The following is a 10,615-nucleotide window of genomic DNA, read 5'->3' on the forward strand; positions in this document are numbered from 1 at the left end:
TTTTACAAGCTATCTACAGGACCTGTTACCTCCCTGTTTTCCACTTTGGCTACTTCATTTAATATAATTATTAATTTATAAAAATTTTACTATAAACTCTGTAATATTATTTAATTTCTATGCACTATTTTCAAGTTACATTAACTTTTGACTGATTGACCAGACAATCTCAGAGCAGTTAAGGCTAGATTATCTAGCCCTAGCTCTTGAACAACCAAGAACAAAAACCAAACAAAACCTGATACACTACTGTGACTGTCAATGAAATGTTAAGCCTTAGTTCACAAAGCTATAAACTGTTCAGCATCATTGAAATCGTACTAAATTTTTCGTTATTTTAAATATTTAAATCCTCTTCTCTTATGACTAGTTAAGTAAACGAAATACTTTTATACTTTAAACATTTGATAAAACAAATTTAACAATATCACTTGGATTAATTTTAATCCGCCGTGTTTTGTAAATACTTACACCCGGTAGCAGACGACATACTGAGCTCAAGAGTCGAGCGATTGTAAAAACAAGGAGTAATAAACATAACGTTGATCTAAATCATCCTTGCAAAAACAATTTTCCTTCTCCCTCTTACCGTAACGAACATTTTATGGAAGGTCTCTTGGTCTAAAAGGGGGTGCACAATTTTACCCCCCCCCCGCAATAAAAATTTTGATTCGTACTTGAAGTTGATATCATCCTTTCTACATGACCGTGTCGAAATCAAAGTCGCGCTACCTGTTGGTGTCAACGTGAGTTGAAAAGCCAAATATAAATATATAAATGTAAATAAGAATAATCTGCCTGTTAATTTACAAAGAAAAAACAACGTTAGTCTTTGGTTCAATATTCTTTTAAAACCGTGTTGCCGTGTTCTTTTTAACGTAGAAGATGCTGTTATTATGACTTCACTTTAAATTTGAATCTTTTTTATTAAAATTATATCTTTTAAACTAGCTTTTTAATTTTTTATCCTTATTAGTGTTAGCAGGAAACTATACAGGTATACACTTGGAATGTCTGAAGCCCAGTTCACACTATACAATTAATTGGGCTTCTTAATTGAATCCAACTAATTATAAGCAAGAAAATTGTACAGTTTGAACAGAAAAAGTGGGAACAATTGTTAAATTTTTTGTGTTCACATTATACAATTTTCTTGCTTACAATTAGTTGGATAAAATGAAGTGGCCCACTTAATTGCATAGTGTGAACTGGGCTTAAGGTTCCATTGGGACGGTGATACGAAAGCGAGTCGAGAAAAAGGCGGAGCTTAACTACGTCAAGTGTACGACGTAACACGACATTTCTAATTCATTGGCTCGAGATTTGACGCGAAAAGAATGCGTCGTCCTGGTAACAAATAGGCGATCTCCCCGCGCAAAAAAGGCTTATAAAATAATGGATTTAAAAACCTCAATTTGTTATCGTACTTAATATTTTGAAGTAATTATAATGTTCTTCGCGAAAGAAGTATAGTGATACCTAATTTCAGGTATTTGTATGGTTATAAAAGAGATAATCGGGTAAGCTAATAATATAATAACCATGACTAGGCTTAATGACGAGTTTTCGTCGAATGAGGGTAGCGAGGCGCGAGAGTTTTTCTCGTGAGTTTTCCCGCTTTAAAACACGCCCATTTCTACGAGCTTCATCACGGTCTTAAAAATCTTCCTTAGACATTCCAAGTGTATACCCATTTCTGATAGCTTCATCACGGCCGTAAAAATCTTCCTTGGTGTATACCTATATAGTTTCCTGGTGTTAGACATTATATTTAACCTAACTTGAATCCAAAATTACTTCAATAAAAACGAAACTTTTTGTAATACATATTTTAGTATAAAACGTTGGTTAGGTAATTCGAACACGTTACCTATAGCGTCGTCGAGTACAAGCTAATTCAATTTGGTTTTAAAATTAGCTTTATTGACGCTTAACAAATGAAATGACGAGGAGTTAACTTTTCCCATTGAAAATAACATGGGATTTTGTGAAAAATTTTACAAAAATGAAAAAAAAATGAAAATACCAAAATTATAAAAAAATTGATAAAAATTGACGAAAAAAATCAAAATTGGTCACATTTTTATCAATTTTTTTAATTATTTTCACATGGAAATCGGTCAAAATCCCATGTTATTTTATGTTGTCAAAAACATTTTTCGTTGCCATGGCAAACCCGTTGCCCATTGAATAAAATCCCTTTAGGATTTTTCAAGATACATGAAGGTCTACCAATCCCCCGAGTTTGAACAAAATCGGTGTGTAACACCTCAGGTAGTCTCCTTGTTATTGTGAGTTGCAGGCTAAGAAAGACAAAATATATAGTACAATCGGCGCAAGGATGCCTCAGATCGTTTCCGGTCATTCCACCGCGCGAAATTTGAATTTTGGCCATTTTACGGTCAAATTCGAATTTTGCTCTTTCTGTCGTCTTTTAGCGCCATCTAGAGACCGAAATTGGAATCTTTATTTTTTAATTTCATAATTGTGGTGGCGAGCAAATTTAAAAGATAAGGCATTCCTATCATTCTTAAATATAAAATAGTATGTATAATTATTTATTTTTGTAAATTTATTTCTACGTCTTACCAGTTAAATCGGCAGTTTCTTTTAAAATAGTTACCACGCTTTCTGGGGGGTAACATTGTCTTAATGAGCTATAGACGTTTAAAATTATATTTCCTCTTTACTTGTTAACAATAAACCTTTATCATGCTTTTTATAGTAACCTCTTGGGCTATTTAAAATATTTGGAGCTTCAATTATCGAACCTTCTTTAGCTGCATTCAGTAATTAAACTCATGACAACATGAAATTAAAAAATAGATTCCAATTTCGGTTCCTAGATGGCGCGAAAAAACGATGAAACTCACGAAATTTGAAAGTGGTCAAATTTAAATTACGCGCGGTCGACTGGCCGGAAATGGTCTGAGGTATCCTTGCGCCGACTGTACTATATATTTTGTCTTTCTTAGCCTGCAACTCACTATAGTTAAGTGTCTAACCTGATAAAGTTATCTTCCAAAAGAGGGTTAAAAGTTAACACCGAGCTACCAAAATTGACTTTTTGTTCCAATTACGAAGCGATTAAAATAACGTCGTAAACTAAACCGGGACGTATTTCGGAAATAATTAGCTTTCCCCAAAATAATTACCGATAAAGGAATTGACGGAGGGATAATTTCCCGTTCTGTTATCCACGCTCCAAATGATATTCTAATTCCTACACAGCTGCCATTTGGGCTTTAAGAGTTCATTTGCAAGTAATATTAACGTAAAACTAAACCTCAATACGTCTGATAAATATTCGCTGCAGAACAAATAAAGCCTTGGGGATAACCCATTTTTAAAAGGTTTTGTATATGGTCTTTGGAAATATTTGACCCTACAAATAGGAAAAATATTATATCCTAATTTTTTAATTTTAATTAACATTAATTAATTTCAATATTAATCTGGAAAGTTTTCTTTGAATAACTTAGTGTTGTAAGTCGGAAATTTTCCTCAAAAATTTCCGTATTTCCATGATTATTCTAATATTGTTTGCAAATTTAAATAAAGCGGAATTTTCGCCTCATTATTTCGAATCTAAAAGTAAAACTAAACCTCTAGACTAGTTTAAACTTATTAACAATGTAACACTATTCATGTTTTGTAGTATGTTTATTGTTATTAGACATTTTATATCGATAAAAAGTTAAAAACATTAAAAACCCTTAAAAGGTAATTTATGTTAAAAACTTTTATTTTTCCGATTTCTGTAAAACTTTCTCGAAATTTTTCCGCTTTTTATTTTTTCGGAAAATTAACAACACTAGAATAACTACTATGTTCTGTTAATAGCAAGAAATATTTAGGTTTTACTGAGAACTTAGGAGTTTCAATAATCAACACGTACTAAATTGTGTTATGCAATTGAGAAAGATATAGAGTGGATTGGGTAAACCAGGATCTTTCGATGGAGAGGTCATATAACGAGTGCAACCAGTTTGCCACAAACGTTACTGCTCCAAATGGGGGGAAAGGCAGTAAACAGATGGGGAAATATTCGTGTATCGCTTCGCGCCATCTAACTATCACTGGTGGAACTATTATGATTCTTAATAACTGATGGTAGACTACATAAAGACTGTACACTATTGAGTTTATTGAAACATTTTAAATTATTATATAAATTCCAAAACTGACGAACGAGTTACACACACAACGGGGAGTACGTTAACCTCTCCTTAAGAAGATCCTGGATTTTTTCATTAAAACGTAAATCCGTTCTTGTTAAGAGCTAGATATTCCAAAATAGCTTAAAGACGGATTTGATTACAGTTTCACCAGTTGTAATAATTAACGTAAGAATCAATGGCCGCGCCACGATGTTAAGAGATGGTGCGTTAATGTTGTGTCACATCTTTTAGACTTACCAATTCTATAGAAGGGAAACGAGCTTGTTTGGGACCCGTACATTAACTTGAGGTGCCCCATTAAAATCAATTTGTGGGCCCCCAAAGTAAAACGAAAAGTAGGTTTTAACCTGCGTAGCCTACCCATGGCACCGCTATTGGCGAGAATTTGCATTTTCAAATGACAAAGAGGCGTATTTTTATTCGTCTAAATTTGTCCAATAAATTCGGACGAAACCACGTCATTAGGAAATGAGGAAAAGGTGATATTGTGATTAGAGATTACGGACATAATAAAGTTCAGCGAATTGATGATTGGTTTTACTAAAGCAAATCCGTCGCGACGGCCAGCGTTGACGCAAAAAATCCCGAAATGCTTGGTTTCCACTAGCGCGCGTCATAATCCATTTTTCTTTCAAAACTTTTGTTGAGTGACGCACGCTAGAAGAAACCAAGGCTTAGGTAGAATACATTGTTTTTTTGCGTCAACGGTGGCCATCGAAGTGGTTTCGCCGAGTGAAAACCAGCCCTTACACGTACTAATGACGTCACTCTTATCTTCCCGCAGTTTCCCAAAATGCGAAAGTTTTTACTGTACGGACTAACAACGCGTATGTCGTCATAAGGCGCATAAAAGGCGGGGGGATGATTGGCATTCGCCAAATTTAAAGCAACGGTGAAAACGAGCTAAAATAATCGGAAATCGTTAAATTTTCATTCCCGAAAGCGCACGTACAAACCGCGAAAGCTCCGCTCTCGCAATTAAATGGTTCTATCTAAGGCCCATTAGCCTTCTCTCTACTCCGCTAGATGTCGACTCTATCGCGGACTTTCGACGGAATTGAAGTTTCCAAAAACGACCGCATTTCCAATTTACACGTAGAAAGGACAACTGGGGGGCAACTTTTAACTACGCCGCGCGGAGGAAATAGAATATAATTTTACATACGCGATATATCAATGCTATTTATACTATTTTCGTAGCGAAATTGTAACAATATTTAGCTATAAACTTGATATGCAACGGTCAATAGAACTCTCGATCACAGATTGTAGTTACGAAAAATCGGGGGGAGTTTCCTCCGAATTAATCCCGAAATTTAATCTTTTATCAACCACCGGAAATGACGTATTTCAAAATTAAACAATATATTTAGGGACTAAGAAATTTTTAGACTAAAAAAAGTATAAACAACATTTATCAACTGTCGAGGAGAAACGTGTCCGGTAATTCTAGAAACGACTGTCCTCGTGGTGGACAAAAACCGCGAAGGTGACTTGCCTCTTGGGTGCGGAGGTAGTGGCTCTGCCGTTGGAAGTGGAAGAGGAGTTGGGCTCAACGGAGCCGCGACCGTCTGGTCATAAGGGAATGTCTTCGGTGATCACGTGGGACCTGAGACTAGAAAGAGCCGTTTCGGAGCGCGCTCGGCGTGTCAGACCCGGCCGGTATCGTCTCCTTTTGCGGCAACGACGAGGACAGCACGCGCACAACAACTTATGAAAGGCCCGCCGGAAGTCGCGACTCCAGCAGACGTAGATGACCGGGTTCATGCTGGAATTGATCCATCCCAACCACGTCACCACCGAAAAGACCAGTTCCGAATGACTGACGCACACCTCCCCGCAAATGCCCATCAGCACGTTGACGATGAAAAAGGGTAACCAGCACAAGATGAAGACGCCCATCACGATGCCCAGAGTTTTGGCGGCCTTGCGCTCTTTGGCGAATTTGGCCAACTTGCGGCTGATGGAGAACGATTTCATGTTCCTTTGAGCGACGCGTAACGAGTTCCGGTCTACGCCGCCGTCGTCCACGTGGCTCGAGCTGCCGTAATGGTCGACGGGGTGCATGGCCTTGTAGGTGGCCGCGGGCTGGAAGGCGCCGCCGCGATGAATCCTCAGCGTCAAAGACTGACAGGACTCTCCGTCTCCGTTGCACGTTTGAACGTGTTTGGTGCCGAGTTTAAGACTGCGCGTTTGCTCGACGGCCGCCCGGTAGATGCGATAGTAAGTGAAAACCATGACGGTGAGCGGGCCGTAGAAGGAAATGGTCGAGCTGAAGACTAGATAGCCGATGTCGTCCGTGAAGACGCATTGGTAGGGAGGCGATATTCCCGGCGGAACCGAGCGCCACCAAGCGATGGCGGGGAACGAAATCAAGGAAGACGCGATCCAGACGCACCCTATTAGCAACCGAGCTCGTCGACGAGTCATTTTCCCGGGATAAGCGATCGGGTCCGTGATGGCCCAGTAGCGGTCCAAGGAGATGACGCACAGGTTGAGAATGGAGGCCGTGCTGGCCAAGACGTCGATGGAGTGCCAGCCGTCGCACCAATCTTGCCCGAAATCCCACCGTTTGTTCTTGATCTCGTGGATGGCGCTGAAAGGCATCACCACCGCGCCGACCAAGAAGTCGGCCGTCGCCAGTGAGCAGACGAAAAAGTTGGTGACCGTGTGAAGATATTGTTCGCGAATCACGGCCGTGATGACCAAAAAATTGCCGACCACCGTAGCGACGCAGAAGAAAGCCAGGATGACCGCCAGAATAGGGTGGTGGTACGTCAAGTCCGGTTCATCTCCTCGAAGAGAGAAGACTTCGTCACCTTACAACGACCACAAATGGAGAAAGAAACTGTTACGTAGGGTTCAAATGACACTGGACATTACTGATAGCCAAGATATTAATTATTATAGAAGGACATTTGCAAAAATTCGCGGAGCAAGCTACAGGCTACAGATTTTTCTAAAGACGGGTTATCGGAAATTATTAACAGGTATGAATTTCTGCTATTTTGGTAAAATAGAGGAAATTCTACACTCTTTTACGAAGTCGGCCATTTCATTACAGGCCTAATTTAAAATAATACAGACAAGGACGCCTGCACGTGCTCATCAGCTCGAGACGTCGCGTGCACTTGACCGCATGAAGCGGCCTTGCATGCACTGTTTGAAATCAGGCCTGTAATAAAATGGCAGCTCTCACAAATAAGGATATAAAAGAGTGTATAGGCTTCGAGCTTAGAAAAACTAGCGCCATCTACGTTAATATCTGTCAACTAAATGTATGAGGAAATAGATGACCAAATTTGGATTTAAAAGTTTCTAGGCTGCAGCCTAGAAATATGTAATGAGCAGACAGCTTTCAAACATTCAATTTATAATTAATTCGATTGAAGGCGATAATTTCAACCAAAAATCAAATAACGCACGAATCCTCCCAGGTAGCACCATCACGTACATATTAAGTGTTTTATCGAGGTTTCTAAAACGTATACGAAACACGTTTGGTAAACGTTGATCATGTCACCAGTTAGCACGTGTTCCACCACGTAGTTTTTAAGTTTTAAATTACGCGTACATTTAGATTAAAAAAAGCGCCTATTAAGTTCAAATCGCATTAATTTTTAAAACAATAACTCTGTATTTTATTTAAATTATACCGTATTAATCAGCGATTTTGGGTGTATTAAGGAAATATTTTTTGAATATTTAGCGGTTAGTTTCCGTGAATTCATGTATTATTTCGCGTACAGTAATTGCATATTTGTCGTTGGTCAATCGGTTATTTTGCGGGAATTGTTTGTGTTGGGTACATTAATTGGTTATTTTGTGGGCAATAATTGATTGTTTTGGGTACATTAATTGGTTATTTTGTGTGCAGTCATTGGTTGTTTTGCGGGCATTAATTATATAGTTTTTGTGCAATAGTCGGCTATTTTGGGGGCATTAATTGTCTATTTTTTAATTATGTCTTTTCGTCTAATACTAAATAGAATAAAGTTTTTGGGTTTTATATTGATAAATAATTTTTTCAATAGTGCATATCTTAACTTTCATTCTCTTTAGGACTAGAATGCGTAAGACGTTAAAAGATAGTATAATGAATATCAAAACCCTACGACTAAGAAACCACTTCTATCTCTTCAATACAGTATTTCTTAAATAGATCTCCATTCTCTATAATTCTGCCCAATTATCTTACAAAATGTATGTGAAGGACATACGCCACGAAATTGTATATTAAAATTAAAGATATAAATTAATAAATAAACCTCAGGAAAGAGGTTTTCAAAAATATATTTATAAATCGCTTTTGAAATCTTGAAATAGAGACCTTTTCAGCGTTTGAAAGTCAAACAATCCTTCGGAAAACAGTACGACATGAATAAAAAACCGCTTTTTACACGAAAAAAAGCTTAATACATGCAAAATAATAGATTAATGTATTCGAAATATTATCTTCGTACAAGCAAAAGAAGAGCTTATTACTCGAAAAATAACCTCTTATTGTATGCGAAATATCCGCTTAATACACGAAAAAGTCGCTTGATGACTTAGGCCTAAGGTGGTGCCTTGGGTATTAGCCTAGCTGATTATTATTAACTAACAGCATAATATACGACAAATAACCGATAAATACACGGAAAATATCGCTTAATACAAGGAAAATAACGAATTATTGCACGACAGTAACTTTTTAATGCATGGCAATAGTTCTTTTTATAAAGTAACGTGGCCTACTTGTTTAAATGTAGCTCTTACGTCACAGTCTCTTACTTTGACAAGTCTACGAGCGCGCGCTACAGTCACGAGGATAATAACTTTTTCGAGCGCGCGTGCAAATCGCTCGTGCGCAGAATACACTAATAAAGCTGGGTCCTGTGACGTAAGAGCAACATTTTAACAAGTTGGGCAAGCCCACTTTTTATTTTATAAAATCAACTATTATCCCTAAGTACATGAAAATATAAATAATTAATGCACGCAAAATAACCAAAAAAAAGAAGCGTTTGACACACGTAAAATAATAAATTAAATGTACTCGCAAAAATCTCTTAATGCATGAAATTTAATCGCTAAATGCACGAAAAATAACTCCTTACTACACGCCAAATAGCAGCTTAATACCGTATGATTTAATGTAATTTAAACTTAATAACCGCATTGTATAACTACCTGACTGCCAATCTAGTGATATATATACCATACAATGGCGTAACTGAGAACTCAGAGCCCCCCCCCCCCGCAAAAATCTCTATGAGGCCCCCCTTTTTAATTTTTTATGGTTAGCGGGGCCCCTCCCCCGAAGCTCGAGCCCCCCTGAAGCTCGAGGCCCCCCTGCACCGCGGGCCCTGCGGACCATCAGCTACGCCACTGATACCATATCTATACGTAGGAAACACGTGTAGTGTCTTATATACTAACTTAACACGTTGAAACGACGTGTTTTACACTACACGGAATATAAACGATGAATACTAAATATCACCCATATATACACGTGCTCGTGCTACCTGGGCTATTGGCTAAATTCGGGCTATTCGGTGTATCAGAAAGTGTGGATTGGTTAATTTTCTGTTAGACGATAATTAAATTAGTCAATTTGAGTTAAGAAGAAATATAGATATAGTTAGCAATTCCAGTTTAAAAATTAACTTTGGTTAACGAAATTCCTGTATAAAATAGTTAAATATCTTTTCTGTAGCGTATTGTAGTACTAACCAGATTTGGAAATAGTGATATCTTTAACGGGGGCCCTGCGGTCTCACTATTTATTTTTATTGAGCGCCATTGTCCCGGGGGGGGGGGGGGGTGAAATAGGGAAATAAGGACGGGAAAATACGATAATAAAAATTGGTTACCTTACTTACGCAAGCATTTATTGACTAAAACGTTAACTTTAACGCGATATTTCGCCCTTTCGTGAAGTTTTTATTACTATTTTTAGTAAATTTGGGGGCCCCGGTGGCCCGCAACCCCCTTTCGAATGATTTATTTTAAGGGCCCCCTGATTTTTTTAAGAGCCATTGGCCCCAAGACTCCCGCTATTTCCAAGTCTGGTACTAACCACCTAACGGTCATTAGCTACTAGATTTTAGTAAGTTAAAATCAATTCAGATCACTTATATCCCACATTTCGTAGAGACACGGAGGAGTCTTTTAAAAATCGAGTGACGTGACATCTGTTGTTGGGTTCTATAAGCTTCGAAGGTACTTCGTAAATATTTAAAATAAAATTGGATTATTACGAATAAGATTATATTAATTTAATAAGAAAATTCAATTGAGTTAAAATATTAAATATTATATTATATTAAAAAGGCACGTTTACATCAATGGACAAACGATGGCGCCACCATAATGTATCTCCCTATCGTAAGGCAACTAATATATTTAGAGTGGCGTTACTGATCCCGTTGGACATAAGTGCTTTGATA

At 37.7% G+C, this 10,615-nt stretch overlaps 1 protein-coding gene across 11 annotated transcripts in view; it reads right to left on the minus strand.

The window, feature by feature from the left end:
* Positions 1-3,733: 3,733 nt before the first annotated feature.
* Positions 3,734-10,615, minus strand: part of LOC149934416 (dopamine receptor 2-like) — an 87,231-nt gene continuing 80,349 nt past the window's right edge. For all 11 annotated transcript variants that reach the window (XM_090153158.1, XM_090153153.1, XM_090153152.1 and 8 more), the window contains one exon: positions 3,734-7,000. In XM_090153158.1, the coding sequence (XP_090009284.1) occupies positions 5,757-7,000 (1,244 nt within the window). In that variant the 3' untranslated portion in view covers positions 3,734-5,756. The remainder of the gene's footprint in view (positions 7,001-10,615) is intronic.

The sequence above is a fragment of the Leiobunum rupestre genome, chromosome 7, assembly GCF_980474605.1.
Source record: "Leiobunum rupestre chromosome 7, qqLeiRupe1.1.hap1, whole genome shotgun sequence".
In the NCBI taxonomy this organism is placed as follows: Eukaryota; Metazoa; Arthropoda; class Arachnida; order Opiliones; family Sclerosomatidae; genus Leiobunum; species Leiobunum rupestre.